General features: G+C 53.1%; 1 protein-coding gene across 1 annotated transcript; it reads left to right on the top strand.

Moving 5' to 3' along the window:
- Positions 1-1,056: 1,056 nt before the first annotated feature.
- Positions 1,057-15,568, top strand: SCN4B (sodium voltage-gated channel beta subunit 4). Its single transcript, XM_005299763.5, has 5 exons — positions 1,057-1,640; positions 7,730-7,893; positions 9,044-9,266; positions 10,125-10,254; positions 11,220-15,568. The coding sequence occupies exons 1-5, from the start codon at positions 1,580-1,582 to the stop codon at positions 11,311-11,313; spliced, it is 672 nt and encodes a 223-aa protein (XP_005299820.2). The 5' UTR covers positions 1,057-1,579; the 3' UTR covers positions 11,314-15,568.
- Positions 15,569-16,283: the final 715 nt, after the last annotated feature.

Raw genomic sequence — 16,283 nt, 5'->3', positions numbered from 1 at the left:
TCAGTGGATGCCCATTACCTCTCAGAATGAGAACTGAGGTGTCAGGCAGGGCCTTCCAAAACAGAGACACCCCAAACCAGTAGCCATTTTGGCTTCAGTGCATCTATGGACAGGGGCCATTCTTGGTTCCAGCTGTGCATTTTCTACTCAAATTAACAGCACTTCACTCCTGATAACTTTCCTTGCAATTACACAACCCCTCTACACCTCTTGCACAGGATCTCTGTGCAAACTATACCCAGAGATCCTGTCATCCGCCAAGGCATGTGTAAGCAAAACCTAAACTCAGTGAGAATGCACAGTGAATTATAAAAGGTTCTAGTCAATTGCAATTTCAGTCTATTTGATGATGCATTGTGACTGGAGAAAACCCAAGAATCTCTTTCAGGGCAATCACAACTTTGCCAATAAAATTGTCACCATTCCTTTAACCCCCCAACAATCTGTGTTTAAGTAACTTGACAGAGAAACAAAGCCCAGTATCAGTGAAGGGGAATCTGATGAAACCAGACTAGAAGTAAAAGGATACACAATAATCTGTGAAAAGGCACACAAGCCTAGCAGGGGCGTGTAGTCTAGGGGTGAGTGCAGGGCTTCTTTCCCCAGCTCCACACACTTCTGTCTAGCTCCTACCAGTGGTGTGAGAAGGAGGGGGTGTTAATTGCCTTACTATTTTAAGATAAAAGATGCTCTAGAAACACCAATTATTTCATTGGTGAGGAAAAAGAGCAGTGAGCTTCCCCGGGGGGAGCTACCCAAAGTCACCGTGTAATACAGGGTCCGGCGGTTGGGGGGCTCCGCTGATGGGTGGATTCAGCACGGCTCAGCGGTGTGTCATAGACTCTATGCTGCTGGTAGCTAAGGGAGAGTCTCCTTGAGCTGAAGGGGCATGGCCCTGGGCTTTTGAAGCCAGGGGAGATAAGGCCCGTTTCTGCCACCCCAGGAGGAATAACCCAGGAGAAGGGGGCTGGAGGGGGCCCGCTAGGCTGAGCCCGGCCCTGGGAGGGCCGCAGGAGGCGGGGGCGGGTGAGGGGCTCCTGCCTGCAGCCGGGGAGCCACGTGTCCCCGGCACAGCGCGCACCGCAGAGCTGCAGCGTGGAGAGCGGCCCGGCTGCAAGGGGCTGCAGCGCCGCAAACCCAGCCCCGCCTCGGAGCGGTCCCTGCCCTGCCCAGCCCAGCCCGCAGCCGGGCCCCCCCTGCCCTCGCCAAGCCCCTGTCGGGCCGGTTCGCCCACCGCCCCCCGGTGCTGCGGGCTCCCCGGCTAGTCTGGCGTAGCCCCCCGGCCCTGCCCAACGCCTCTCCGGCTGCAGCGCCCCCCCGCTCCCCGCAGCATCCTCAGCCGGCCCCTGGCAGCGCGCCCGCCTCGCCCCCGCCTGTCCTGCCCGGCTGCGTCCCTCCGCCTTGGCTGCGCCGAGCCCCGGCCGGATGCTGCAGCTGCTGCGGGGACCAGACGGACTTGGTCTCGAGCCTTGTCCCCCTGCCCCTTGCGCCGGGACCGGGCGCTCCGGCGGCAGCTCGCCCCGACCCTGCCCCGCCGCTGGCGGCTGCGGGGGGTCCCCGAGGTGCCCCAGCACAGCGGATGGCGGCGGACGGGAGCAGCGCCCGGCTCTGCCGGAGCTGGCCGGCGGCGGCTCTGCTGGGTAAGGGGGCGTGCGGCGGGGACGGGGCGCTCTGCCTCGGGGCTGGGCTGGGCGTGCTTCGCCCCCGCTTTGCTGCCCCCGGGATCAGCGAGACACCTCGGGCCGGAGGTCTCCGCTTTTCGGGGCTCCCCCCAAGGCACAGCGCGCCCCAGGCTGCGGCTTGAGGATGGGGACTCGCCCCCAGCCGGCTCCGGGAGCCCCCTGCATGGGTAACAAGGGATGCTCTGTCCTAGGGGAGACATGCGAAGCAGAAACCGCTGCTTCAGTGCCCTGGGGCCAGGCAGGGCTTAGCTCCCGGGGCCTCTCCTAGCCCGTAACCACGGCGTGACGGTACGTTTATTCCCCGTTTATTAAGTGCCAGCATGTCCTGCTGCTAATCGCTCGAGTTTCTTCATTGCTGTCAGCTGGAGCCTCAGAGAGTACAAGTCCAAATTCTGCTCTCCTGGGTCAAAGGAGACTGCCAGAGTCCAGGGAAGGCAGCGGGTGATTTTGGACTTGCACCGTGTCAGTGAGGGTGCCCTGTGTTAAGGGGAAGGAACTTGCTGTTGGTAACTAGCCCAAGGGAGTTGTGTCTGGAGGCTGGAGCGCAGGCTGGTCGTCAGGGCTTGGAGACGGGCACCGGTTTGGAGCAATGGTTCACAACATGGCCAATGTCAAGGGCTCGAAAATCAGGAGTCGGCCCCCAAATCAGGAGACTTTTACAAACTACTAAATGTTGGGGTCTTTCTTTGATGGCTGGTTTCTCAGCCTTTAGGGAGCTCTCAGACCATGTGTTCAGGCTTTTCTCTGCAGTCAGGAGGGTTGGAACTTACTTTTGTTCTAAAGGAAACCTGAGAGTCTCATGTAATCACAGGACTCCAGGAGCAGGTGCTTTAGGATGAACATCAAATGTAACAAGGCTCCCAAATAAATAGAGAGAGTCAATTAATTCTGGACAGTTTGCACTATCCCACTGTTGTAATGATATGGTCCTGTATGACAGTGTGTATCTTTCTACAAACTAAACCCCTCTGAGCCTCTGTTCCTATGTTACTGTAATTTAGTAGCTTTAACCATTTCTATAAGTCCCATAAACACTGAAGTTATTGTTTCTTCCTCCTCGAAAAATATTTACATGTTAAAAGTAAACTCTCCATTTCCACTAGGAAAGATCAACCCACAGCCAATAGCTTGCTTTGATTTCCGCTGCTCTGCAGCGAGTCGTGGGTACTCGGCACTTGCACTTTCATCCATAGTCTCCAAGTGCTTCACTCAGGGCTGGGGAGGGTGATCTCCATTTTGCAGATGTGCAATCTGAGGCATTGAGGGTAAGTGACTTGCCAAGGTCGCTCCAGGAATAGAGCCCTGGCTCCCAGGCCTTTGCCCTACCTGCGTCAATGACTAATATACATGCAGTGGTGACTCCTTTGGCGTTTTCTCTCATAGGCTCCATCATTCTCGCTTTGCTGATCTGCTAGCGGGGGGTACGCTAGCTAACTGCTAAAATTAAATGGGGAAAATATGTGTCAGGGACCAGAGGAAACAATTGTAAGTGTTTCATGCAGCTGAGCATAATAATAGTCATGGATTTACAAATATTTGCCATTCCTTCCTTCCCAGCAGAGGAAAGAAATGCATATCTGGGGCCCTGCTTGGAGCATAACACCCAAATCCGAGCCTGGGGGAGGTTCTGTAAAGTGCCCTGGCTACATCCAGGGGCTAGGAGCCAAGACATGCGGTGGCAGCTTTTTGCGGTGCTGTTTTCTCTGTCCCAGCAGGCCCCACATAGGGCTGGTTCAGAGCTTCCTGTACCTGCCAAGGGCGTCGTTATCTGCTGGGCAGTTGTCCTAGTCTGGTAAGGGGTTGTTCTTTGAACAGAGAATCTGAAAACAAGAATTTAATTGAATTTTCAGTACTTAAAACCCACTGCCTGTTGGAAAACTCCAGTGAGGGGCTTCTGGTAGGGCAAGTTGGTTCTCAAGATAATTTTAAATGAGCTGGAGAGATTAGAGAGAGAGGGACTGGGATTTCAAAGGAGTTTGGATTCCAGTGAGATTTAGGTGCCTAATTCCCTTAGGTGTCTTTGAAAATCCAAGCCCAGGTAACCCAAGGACAGCCTCATTTTAAGAAGGAAAAACTGGCCCTGTGTTGTCATAGTTAGAACAGAGGCTCAGACGTTTTAAGCTGGAGTCATCTTGAGTTCTAAGACCAGGTGCTGGTTCTTCTGATCTCAGGAAGGAAATCGGACCCCTTTGTACCTCGGCCAGCTCAGCCAGGCTTAAACAAAAAAGGTTGGGGGAGGAATCTCAGTGCAAATTGTCTGCAGCTGAGTAATTTAATTCTGCTTTTCAGTGAGTGAGGCTGATTGCACGGGCTGGTTAGCCAGAGCCACCACCAAGCAGGACTCTGGGGCAGAGAGGGAGTGGTACCTCGATAGTACAACAAGGGAAGTGCTAACAGCAGGGACCCTCACAGACTGTCCAACTCCTGTACCTCAAAGGGGTGGTTGTGGCCGTACCCCCAGCACGCCGAGGTGCCTAGGAAAAGGGCTGAAGCGTAAAGGTTCTTTTAAGATGGCAAAGCTGGATTCTGCTTCAAGTGGACTGTGAGCTCTTCCCTCCTTGGTGCTGTGTGGGAGGAGGAGCCCACCTAGCCTGGGGAAGAGGTTATGGCCCCAGGGACCCGTCTGCGGGACTGGGACGGGTTGATGGTTGTTAGTGATGTAAGTGCTCTTTTGCAGCCCTTTTGTAGACCAACAGAGGCCTCCAGTGGCCATTTAGGTGAATCCCAGCTGCCCGGGTCACGTTTCTTCCTCACGTTGGGTCGCTGGCTGCTCCAGTCGGTTCCAGGTGCTGTCCTGACCTGCCCCATGGCGGGTTGGGTTGTTTCAGGTGCAGTGTGCCTGGCAAGCCCAGCGCAATGAGGACGGGGTTACGTGAGGGTTGTTTTCAGTGATTAGAGCAGGCCAGGGAATGAGGAGTCAGAGCTCCTGCCTGGGTTCCAGTCCCACTTCTGCCACTGACTCCTTGGGACCCCCCTGGGAACTCAGCCAAGCTGCAGGGTGCTGGGAGGTTTAATGTTAGCAAAGGGCTTTGAGAGTTTTGGTTGACGGGGCTGTAGCTGGGCATTGTTATTCCGTGGGAACGTGCCAGCTCTTTCCTCCCCAGGCCAGTCCAATGACCGGTAGCTCCCTGTGGAGAAGAAATGGTACAATGCTGCAAAAACCTCGCCGCTCCTGGCTTAGTGTTTCCTGCTGCCCTGCTCTGGGGTGTGCGTCTCACTCATGCCGGGATGGGCAGAGGATTTAAAATGCTGCCAGCGGCCAGAGCGAGCGGAGAATTCAGCTTCATTAATGTTTTAAGCCCGCTCCACAGCGGTGGGAATAAGCGCTGTCCCCCCGTGCAGAGCAGTGGGATTGGGCCCTGCTGCGTGTCTGAACAACGCTGCTGATGTCTCAAGCAGCCACCCTTGATCTCGGCAACACGGGGCAACTCCCATTTCTTGATCTCAGAGCAGCAAAGAGAAGTCTTCTAAAGCTGCTGCATTAGCAACGGAGGCGGGGCAGAAAGGACACGCGTCTACACAGGCCTCCTCTGTTTTGGTGCCTTTGATTGGTCGCTGCCCAGGGGACTCGGCAAAGAGCAGGGTGGTATAGCTCAGCATGTGTCACGATGTAGGAATTTTTTATCTTGGTTTTAAAACGTGTTTTGTGTTTGCTTTGCTCGGAGGCCTCGGGCTCAAGGACGTTTTTGGAAGAAGCCAGTGACAGCTATAGCAAACATTCACTAATTTCTGTAGATAGCTTGCGCCTGTCTGGACGGAGTTCTTACAGACCTTGCAAAGCAGCCCTGCTCTGCCCTTTCCCTCAGGAACGGGAGGCCCAGCTGCACTGAGTGAGGATGTGGGGCTGAGGGGGGTGGCTCCTCTGGAGGGAGCATCTCTGCTCAGGTGCCCCACTCCACCCCCCTGCCTCCTTGGGGGGCGCCGGCAGCACTGGACAATACTGCGCCTAGGGGGAGGAGTTGACTGATGACCCCAGGAGAGCCTGTCCCTCCTGGAGCCTCATGGGCCAGCAATCCCGTCCCCCAGCAGCGATGGGTGGCTGGGGGCGTTGGTGAGAAGGGGCAGATTTAACCAGACAGACCCTCTCTCCCCCAGGATGGTCACAGGGAAATCCTGCCCCGGAGAGTCGAACTCCTCGTAAATATTCTCCGGCGCTGCCACTCTCCTTAGGCTCCTCTGGGCCTGGTTGGCTCAGACCCATCCTGTGAGCACCTAACCCCTGGGCTGCTCTCTGGTGTTAAACATGAGAACAGGTTCACCCTGGTGTCATTTATCAAAGGTCCCATAATCCCTCTGTCCGGCTCGAGGGTGGGGTTGGCCTCATGACTAATGTCTCCTTTCTCACCCTCCAGAACAGCTCCCCCTTGCGGCCCTGCCCTGGTCTGGGCCATGGCCCAGATGTCAGGACCCATCCAGCCTGGATTATAGGGGTGATGCTTGGCTTGTAGACACCTGAGCAGGACTGAGAGCTCCAGAGCTCTGAGAGCCAGGGGCCTGGGAGTGAAAGGCCAGAGCTGGGAGACGCTCCCTTCCCTGCTGCTGCTGGCCAGGCTACTTGCAGTTGCCTTTTCCCAGGGTGTGTTCCTGAAGCACTGTCCTGCTCTGTGTCCTCTAGGAAGGCAGCGTGGGGACTGGCTAGGTTAGTCTGAGGCATGGTATCGATAAACTAGGCAAATACAATTTAGATGGGACTACTATAAGGTGGGTGCATAACTGGCTGGATAACCGTACTATATGCATCCGAAGAAGTGGGCTGTAGTCCACGAAAGCTTCTGCTCTAATAAATTTGTTAGTCTCTAAGGTGCCACAAGTCCTCCTGTTCTTCTTTTTGCGTACTCAGAGAGTTGTTATTAATGGTTCCCAATCCTGCTGGAAAGGCGTAACGAGTGGGGTACCGCAGGGGCCTGTTTTGGGACCGGCTCTGTTCAATATCTTCATCAACGACTTAGATATTGGCATAGAAAGTACGCTTATTAAGTTTGCGGATGATACCAAACTGGGAGGGGTTGCAACTACTTTGGAGGACAGGGTCATAATTCAAAATGATCTGGACAAATTGGAGAAATGGTCTGAGTTAAACAGGATGAAGTTTAACAAAGACCAATGCAAAGTGCTCCACTTAGGAAGGAAAAATCAATTTCACACATACAGAATGGGAAAAGACTGTCTAGGAAGGAGTACGGCAGAAAGGGATCTAGGGGTTATAGTGGACCACAAGCTAAATATGAGTCAACAGTGTGATGCTGTTGCAAAAAAAGCAAACATGATTCTGGGATGTATTAACAGGTGTGTTGTGAGCAAGACACGAGAAGTCATTCTTCCGCTCTACTCTGCTCTGGTTAGGCCTCAGCTGGAGTATTGTGTTCAGTTCTGGGCGCCGCATTTTAAAAAAGATGTGGAGAAATTGGAAAGGGTCCAAAGAAGAGCAACAAGAATGATTAAAGGTCTTGAGAACATGACCTATGAAGGAAGGCTGAAAGAATTGGGTTTGTTTAGTTTGGAAAAGAGAAGACTGAGAGGGGACATGATAGCAGTTTTCAGGTATCTAAAAGGGTGTCATAAGGAGGAGGGAGAGAACTTGTTCACCTTAGCCTCTAAGGATAGAACCAGAAACAATGGGTTTAAACTGCAGCAAGGGAGGTCTAGGTTGGACATTAGGAAAAAGTTCCTAACTGTCAGGGTGGTTAAGCACTGGAACAAATTGCCTAGGGAGGTTGTGGAATCTCCGTCTCTGGAGATATTTAAGAGTAGGTTAGATAAATGTCTATCAGGGATGGTCTAGACAGTATTTGGTCCTGCCATGCGGGCAGGGGACTGGACTCGATGACCTCTCGAGGTCCCTTCCAGTCCTATAATCTATGAATCTATGAATCTATGTGGTGCCTCCAGGGAGCCCAATTAATGGACCAGCAATCGCATTTTGTTACCAGGTGACTGCATGACGGTAGCCTCTGGGCATGCCCTAGGAGATGCCATCTCTGAATGAGAATCGGGTATCGGGTGCCTGTGGAAACTGATGTGTCTTTGTTCTCTCTTTCCCTGGGCAGGTTTACAGCTCTTCTCCATGGCTGTCACCTTGGAGGTCTCAGTGGGGAAAAACCACCTTGTGATGGCTCTGAACGGCTCAGAAGTGCAGCTGCCCTGCATCTTCACCACTTGCATAGGATTCAAGAACCTTGACTTCACTTGGTATTACAACAGCACTGACCTGGTGCGTGGCGCGCTCTGTTCCTCACTGGGTTTGATTGCCAGTTCTCCTGGGTCCCCCAGCACAGACTGGCTGCTAGTGCTTCAGAGAGTGATTTGGATCCCGTTTCTCCTGCTTTAGGACACCCTGCTGGCCACGAGGGATCTGGTTTGGCAATTGCCCTCTCAGAGCCCACTGCACCCTATTTGCTGGGCACCATAACTGCCCGCAGGAGACACCGCTGGGTGGAGCAGTGTGGAACGGAGAAAATTTCTTCCACTTGGTTTGGCCGCAGCAAAGTCGCCATTTCATTTCCTGTAGGCATGTCTGTGAGCTTCGGCAGCAGCGACTGGCAAATCCCCGGGTTAAATCAATCCCTTTTGCTCACAAATGTCCCATTTCACTCAGGAGCAGGTCAGCACTTTGAGCGAAACACAGTGAATTTTCCAGCTAAACAGGCCCCTTCTCGTGCTCGCCATGAGATGCCAAAGGGCCGTTGGTTCTGGAGCCCAACAGCATTAAACAAAGTTGTCATTTCATACAAATGTGGCTTAATAAGGAGAAGAGCCCTCCAGCATTTGGCCAGATGCAGGCGGGGGGAGTGGGGGGTGTTGGCCGCGTGCTGAAGAGTTAGGAAGGGGCAGCATGCATGGAGTATGGTTCTGCTCTGCCTCCATTAAAAGACCCCCCTCCACTCTGCTCAGCCCCTTGAGTTTCCCTGTTGATGACTGTTCATTTCACTGGTGCATACCTAGCATGCAGGAGACATCTCGGGGGTGGGGAAGGGATGTGCTGAGAGGAATAACTGGCTTTGGGAGCCCTGGGCAAAAGCCAAGCATTTAGATTTATTCTACCCCTAGCCCGGAGGAGACAAAATCCTCAGAAAGCCAGGGAGGGATGGAAAGAGAATTTCTTGTCCCCTTGTAATCCACATCTACACTACAGCTGTCGCTGACGCATGGCACTGTTACAGTGTGCTTGTCCCTGACCTGGATGCAACATGGTTACAAACTGTCATGTAGCCGGGCCCCAACCTACTCAGCCTTGGTAGCTCTGTGTCTCTCTGACAGCCAGCAGAACTCTCAAGGCCTTCCCTTGTCTGAGGCTTGCTGAGTTTGTGGCCTGGCTGTGCTGTTTGCTTGCTCAGCGTCCTGCTGCATTCCCTCCCCTGCAGATATACCACGGGACGATACAGAACAAAGCATCCGAGCCAACGATGCTATACGCAGACTCTCGGGTTCGGTTCATTGGCACAACCACCGGGAAGGAAAACAACATCTCCATCTCCATGTTTGTGGACTTCGATGACGCTGGGAAGTACACCTGCCATGTCAGGAACCCAAAGGAAATGAATGCTGAACACAATGCCACCATCATCCTCAAGGTGGTCCAGGAGCGTAAGTGTCTGCCAGGAGGAGCCTCCCACCCTCACTCTGCTGGTGCCGATAGACAAAGGTTCCCCTGAGTGACCAGCAGGATCAGGCAAAGTTAAAACAAGATATCCTGCTAGTGGTCATAGCAGGGGACGGGGACTCAGGGCTGCTGAGTTCTGTTGGGTTTCCATCAGTATAAAGGAAAGTAGAATCTGCTCCCAGGAGTTCTAGTGTGACCAGTGTATATTCTAGCTAGTCTTCAGCAAATGGCTGTCCGCCTCAGAAAAGAGCCCCAGGAGAGGCACCTGTTTAGGAGAGGATCAAGGCTGGACTGGCTGAGGGGCATTGGCAGAATTGGGGGTCTTTCACTTCACACCCCTCCTCCTGCCAAGAAGTAAGGCCGACCTCTCAGAGTGGGCTCTGGGTTTTAGCTCCCTTGATCTATTTTGGGTGCCTAACTTGAGACCCCTCACGCTGAGCACCCACAACCTAAGACACCTACAATCCCTCCAGGAGACGATGGCTAAGATAAAGATACATGCCATCCCCTGTGGGCCCTGCTCCAGGCCAGGAGCCAGGGGCACAAGGAGGGCATTCATGGGGTAAACTCCCTCCGTGGCTTACGGTCAAGTTGAACCATGAGCTGTGCGGTTGTTGGAGAAGGCTTGGGGCAGCAGAGACTAGAGGGTGACGCCCATGGCTGTTCGACTTTAAAGAGCTGAACTGTTCTGCGGAGCGGAGGCAGCTGAGTGGCCCCTGCAGCTCCAGTGGTGGCCGAGGGCTGAGTGTCTGTCTCCTGCTGCTCAGGGCCAGAGACACCAGGCTGGTGGGACTCTTCTGGCTGGCACCCACTAACATCTCCTCTGGCGCTCTCTCCTGCAGTGGTACCAGTGGACAACACGCTGACGCGCATCATCGTGGGAACTGTGGGCGGGCTCGTCGGCCTCCTCATCCTCATCCTTGTCATCAAGAAAATCATCCTACTCATCCTCAAAAAGTCTCAGGAGAAGAAGTGAGTATGGATGGGCTTCCTTTCTCCCAGCCCCCGCTGCAGGGTGCGGTGCGTAACCCTTGGCTGGCGTTGTGCTGGGCTTCCTTTCTCCCAGCCCCCTCTGCGTCCGGCTGCAGGGTGCGGTGTGTAACCCTTGGCTGGCCTTGTGCTGGGCGCAGCGTCATGCGTACCACAGGCATGGATGTTTGTGCTCTTTCTGACCCTCGTCCCCAGCCTAGACACCGGAGTGGCATCACCTGGGTGTTCACAAGGAGAGGGCAGGAGGCAGCATGACCCAGCGAACTGGGCCCAGGACTGGAAACTGGGCTCTTCTGAGTTCTGTTCCCAGCTCTGCCTCTAGGTGGCTTTTCACTTCCCCATTTCCCCAGCTGTAAAACTGGGACAGGGACACTGAGCTAACAGGTCATGGGGCCGGCACGAGGATTGGTGCAGACATGCACAAAAGCCTGCTGCTGCCCTGTGTCTGGACAGTTCCCTGTGACCTGCCTCGCCCGGTCCTATTGTCAGTGCCCGAAGCACAGGGCTTCCCTTGGAGAGTGTGGCACAAACTGTTAGCTCTGTGTTGGGGTTGTAGTCCTGAATCCTCTGCCCAGCATGGGGAAGGCACGGCTCTTTGAAAGTGTGAGCCAGGAACTCCTGGAGTCTGCTGCCCACTCTCTCTGTGCCCTGCAATGTGTCACTTGACCTGCCTGCCCCGTGGGAATGATAGAGCCTCTTGGGGAGCAGGGAGAATCCAGGCACTAGTGCCAGTCCAGTGTTTGGAGCCATGCCTGCACGTCTCTCCCTCCATGGTTGCAATGGGGGGCGAGCTTCCCCCCCAGCTCTGAGTGCATACACCCCTGGGGCCTGGCCTCTGACAGGTGGGGAGGGGCAGTGATGCCAGGCAGAGGGGGCCAGGTCCACGTTCAGGCCGAGGGGGGCTGCAGGCGCCAGCCACGTGCTGTAGGTGCTGTTCTCTCTCCTAGGAAGGAGTGCCTCGTGAGCTCCTCAGGGATCGACAACACTGAGAATGGTCTGGCGGGCTCCAAGGCGAAACAGAAAGCTCCACCAAAGGCATGAAGCAAACTCGGTCTGACCCACGAGGCAGCAAAACTCTAATGGCGGGGGGGAGGGGAAATCTATTTTATTTTGAAACTAACCATGCTTGAGACATCTCTGTATTATGCACAGGCCTGCAATTCGCGCCGCTCCTCAGCCCAGACTTGGAATGCCGTGTGGCCTGGGAGCAGGCTGTGATCCCAGCAGGGGAAAGGGAGCAGGCCAGCTCCATTCTCTCTGGGAGGAGGTGGGAACTCCCTGAGCTGGAGCTGGACCTGGGGTGTGTGTGTGTGTTTTCACGTGGTGCGTGCGTGAGAGCGGCTGGTTCAGCACACACAGACTGGGCGTGAGGGCGCTGAGCAGAAACGGTGCCTTGCGAAGCTGAGAGGGTGGCGGAGGGGGGTGTCACCTGCCTGGCTCCCAGGGGTGCTAACCGCTGGGAGGAGGCTGTGCATCAGGCAGAGGGCAGCTAGTTCCTGGAGCAGAGCCCGCTGGCGCGCAAGGCTGCATGGAACGCTAGCAGTAGAGAGAGATGCGCCTGTCCCTGCCTGAGTATGGAGCTGGCTCAAGGAGAAAGGGGGCTCTGCTGCCAAGTACGCTTCTGAACCAAATGACTGCCACCTTTACCAAGCCTGGCTTTAATCTCTTTTCCTAACTGGCTAAGGGTAGCAGCAGGGGCCCCTGCTGCTGCTCCTGGGATGAGCTCTCCCTCCCCTGCCACTTCCATTCCGCCCCAGCAGGCGAGCTGCCCACTCGATCAGTCTGGGCTTGTGCAACTCCGTGGTATTGTCACCAGCTGCCGTTGGTGCCAAGGATGGAATACACTGCGTCCAGGAGTCGCTGTAGTCACGGGGAGCTATGTCCGTTAGTTACATATAGCAGCCATTCACCTGCTATCCTGTGTGATTGCTATGGGCCTGGATCTCCACTGCCCTGCCCCTGGTGTCCTCACTTGCACTAGTGCAAGGGGAGTGCAGAGCACTGCCAGTCCGACTCCCTTTGCACATGGCAGCACAAGGTGCAGGGGTCCTGTGTCTGGCTGCCTGGCAAACCTGCCCTGTGAGCTCTGCGTGGAAAAGCTGGGTCAATAGTAAAGTGTTGGGGGGAGTCGGGGAGAGGATTCATTCCTCTGCTTGCACTTTGTCACTAGCACTCGCCTGGCTCGTGGTGAGGGCACCCAATGGCAGAAGAAACCACTGTGAAATGCATCTGAACAAAGGTGTTGTGTAGGCCTGTGAGCAGGGCCCGTGCTCTGTGCTGTCTGTCTGCGCTCATGCCAGGCGGAGCAGCCTGGAATACACACTGACTGTACTGGCTCACCCTGTCCTGTGTCCTGCTGTGGCCGATGTACATTCAGTTGCTCTCACCACTGCGTGGCATGTACCTGGCCGGTTTTCTAGGGAGAAGTTGCCGTATTTTTTTCCATCAGTTCTGGTTTTACTCTTTGTTTGTTTTTTATTTAAAGCTCGGCGCTTAAAGTAACAGACATGGAAGAAGCTGACCTACCCAAAGCTTTAATTAGTTACTCAAATAATTTGTATAATGGATTTAAATGGGGAAAACGGCTCATTCGGTTTCCCTTTCACTTAAGAGAGAATGTGGCGCTCCATTCGCTATGCAGGGAGGGAGTGTGGTCTAGTCATGGTTAGAGGACTTGGATTCAGGACTCAGGTTCTGTTCCTGGCTCTGCTGCTGACTCACTGTGACACCTCAGGCAAGTCGCTTTGCTTCTCTGTGCCTCAGTTTCCCCATCTGTAAAATGGGGATAATAATACTGACCTACCTCACAGGTGAGTAACCATTTGTAAAGTGCTTTGAAATCCTTGGATGACAAGTGCTATAGACAGGCACAGTGTCATTAGGAGAGAGCTACTTGGAAGGTTAGAAACTGATCAGGTGAAACATGCATGTATTTCACCGTCAATGTGGAAATCAGATTTCTCTCTGGACACTTACTGCTGGCCCCTCAGCTGGCGAGAACTGAGAGATCTTTTCAGTTCTCTGCGGTTCTGTTCTGTTTGCTTGGTGACTTTGACCACACTCTATAGAGTCAGCCTGGCTGATTCGTTGCTGATCGATGGCGCTTCCTGTCTCATGCTCTAGCCTGATGACAGGAAGCTCCCTGCACACTGTCCCCCAGTCCTGCAAAGAGGCTCGTCTCCGTAATAGCAGCAACAATATTGAAACTGAAGAGAGAGCAGGCAGTGTTCAGGGAGAGGTGCCAGAGACATGACGGAATTGCTATTGAAGGGGTTTGGGTACTGCAGTGATGGGTGGCCATATAAACCCTGAGACAGAAACAGGAGGGGGAGCAGAGACAGGCCTGAGATAGTTGGAGTTGTTCTCTGACTTAAAACCCTTGAGTACATAGGGAGCTGGAAAATCCTTCTCCATATGAATGAAAGGGATTAAAAACAGCCCCAGACATGCTATTCCAAGGTCCTATAGCTGAAAATGGAAATTTAAAAAATTCTCCATTTAAAATAATTCTATTGACTGTGACCCTTTAAAATCATGTGATTTGTTGTTTGAATGTCACAAACGAACTTCATTACTTGTGTGGGCTGTATCTTTGCCTTTGTTAGGCTTGGTCTACACTAAACCCCCAAATCGAACTAAGGTACGCAACTTCAGCTACGTGAATAACGTAGCTGAAGTTCGAAGTACCTTAGTTCGAACTTACCTCGGTCCACACGCGGCAGGCAGGCTCCCCCATCAACTCCGCGGTACTCCTCTCGCCGAGCTGGAGTACCGCAGTCGACGGCGAGCACTTCCGGGTTCGACTTATCGCGTCCAGACAAGACGCGATAAGTCGAACCCAGAAGTTCGATTGCCAGCCGCCGAACTAGCGGCTGGGTATAGACGTACCCTTAATGAGGCTAAGGAACTAAACTCTGCTGTTCTCTCCGGCCCCTTCCCCTGTAGGAATCAGGAATCAGAGCTGGGTCTTGGCTTTTCAGTAGCGGGGTGGGGGTGGGAGCAAGAACAGCTTTCCGGCTCTGTAACGGAATGGGAGCCCGTTCTGGACGAGCTGTGTAAGAACTTTTAATTGCAGGGGAGTGCTCGGGAGTTAGTTTATGAACCTGACCCAGTTAACGAACAGGCTTGCCAAAGCAGTACAGGGGGGTTACTGGAGAAGAAGGGGATGTGGTGCCACTTCATCTGCAGACAGGAATATGACGGTCATTTGAATCTGAGCGTGATTGACACGGAGTCCCACCTGCCTGCTTGTAACTGCGCTCAAGTCTGCAAACGCAGGAGCTGTTGGACTAGAGGAAACCTAAGAAGCACCCTGTACTGGTGCATCGGTGGCTGTGCCTTTCAAGAGGGGAGTGATTTGCGGCTGTGCTGCACCTGGCCTAGTCACTTACACCAGGGCACAAAGCTTCACAAGGTGCAGGGCAAAGGTGACGTGCTCTGGAAGGGTAGGCTTTGTGGTTGACAGTCTTGTCCGCTGGTTAGAGTAGGCAGCTAGGACTCCTGGGTTCTGTTCCCAGCTCTGCTTTGGGTAAACATGGGCAAATCATTTGACACTCTCTGTGCTTCAGTTTCCCCATCTATAAAATGGGGCTGATAACACTGACCTGTCTCAGGGGTTGTTTGTAAAGTGCTCTAAGATCCTTGGATGAAAGGTGCTGTATAAATGCAAAGTATTATTAATGTATCATCATCGCTCATGACGTTTTAGACCAAAAGACACGAAATCTCCCAGTTGCCCCATGAAATCCCCAGTCCAGCCTTTGTGAAGAACTTCCATAGACAAGTAAAGTTTGGGGAGGAAAATATTTTTTTTAAGTATTATTTTTAGCTGTCATAACCTGTTAGTCTTTTTTAGAAGTGGTATCTGGACATTGTTCCACTTACCACATGATATGCAATGCTGTTCTATGCATGGATTATTCCTCTGGCTTGAATAGAGAAAACTTAACAATCAGTTTTTGAGATACATTTCTGTACCTGTATGGATTTAGATATGCTGTACAGTGGGCATGCTTAGAAGGTTCCACTGGCTTGAAAATTTGACCAATTCTTGAGCTATTCCCTCTCTTTAAAATGGGGTGTCCCACTAGAACCTTTCAAACAGAGGGGATGTTAAGGATGTGTATATTGTAGACACACACATGTATATGTGTATATAAATACATATAGTATATAGTTGTAAATAAACACAGAATGTAGAGGAACATTCTGTCTGTTGCCTTTAAAACACATTTTGCACTATAGAGTTTTATTTAGCTTTGCCTTGAATGAAATAAAAGTTTGTTTAATAGAGAAACTCTCCCTCGCCTGGGTTCTTTCTGATGTTGATTTGGGATCTTTGCAAAGCTCAGTGTGAATGCACGTGTGGATGTGCCGAGTGCAGCAGAAGTAGCAAGCACAGGATTTATTCCACCGCTGATCCGTCAGGGCTGATAGCCTCCTGCCCCAGGGGCCAAAACCTGAGACAGCATCTCCCAATTACCCATGCAGTGTGTGTGTGTGTGTGTGTGTGTGTGGGAATCCTTCCTGACCCTGGAGCCACTGGACTGTGCCATGAATCATGAGGCCTGACTGTGCTGGGTGAGTGCATTGTGCAGCAGTGAACCTTCCCAGGGAGCTGTAGGGATTATTAGTGTCATTGTTTGGGTGGGTTTTTTGTTCCAAATGATTCAGCTGGATGAGCCGAGTACCATGTTAATCTTTGTCGGGTGCGTCCATTGGGCAAAGCCTGTTCTCAGCTCAGCTGGGTGTTACCCCCCATGCTCTGCTCTCCCTGCGTGCTCACCATACCCCTGGCATCAGTGAGAGCGGAGAAAACCCTGCGCTCTTTCTGCCTTCCTCAGCTGAGCCCACGGGACCCTCTTTGGGCATCAGAGGGTCCTGTGGCACCTTTGAGACTAACAGAAGTATTGGGAGCATAAGCTTTCGTGGGTGAGAACCTCACTTCTTCAGATGCAAGGCATGTGCGCTGCATAGCAAAGCCGAGAATCACCTGACGTTTAAAGCACCCC

Source organism: Chrysemys picta, chromosome 16 (assembly GCF_011386835.1).
Source record: "Chrysemys picta bellii isolate R12L10 chromosome 16, ASM1138683v2, whole genome shotgun sequence".
NCBI lineage: Eukaryota > Metazoa > Chordata > Testudines > Emydidae > Chrysemys > Chrysemys picta.
This window is presented reverse-complemented; position numbering and strand designations above follow the sequence as displayed.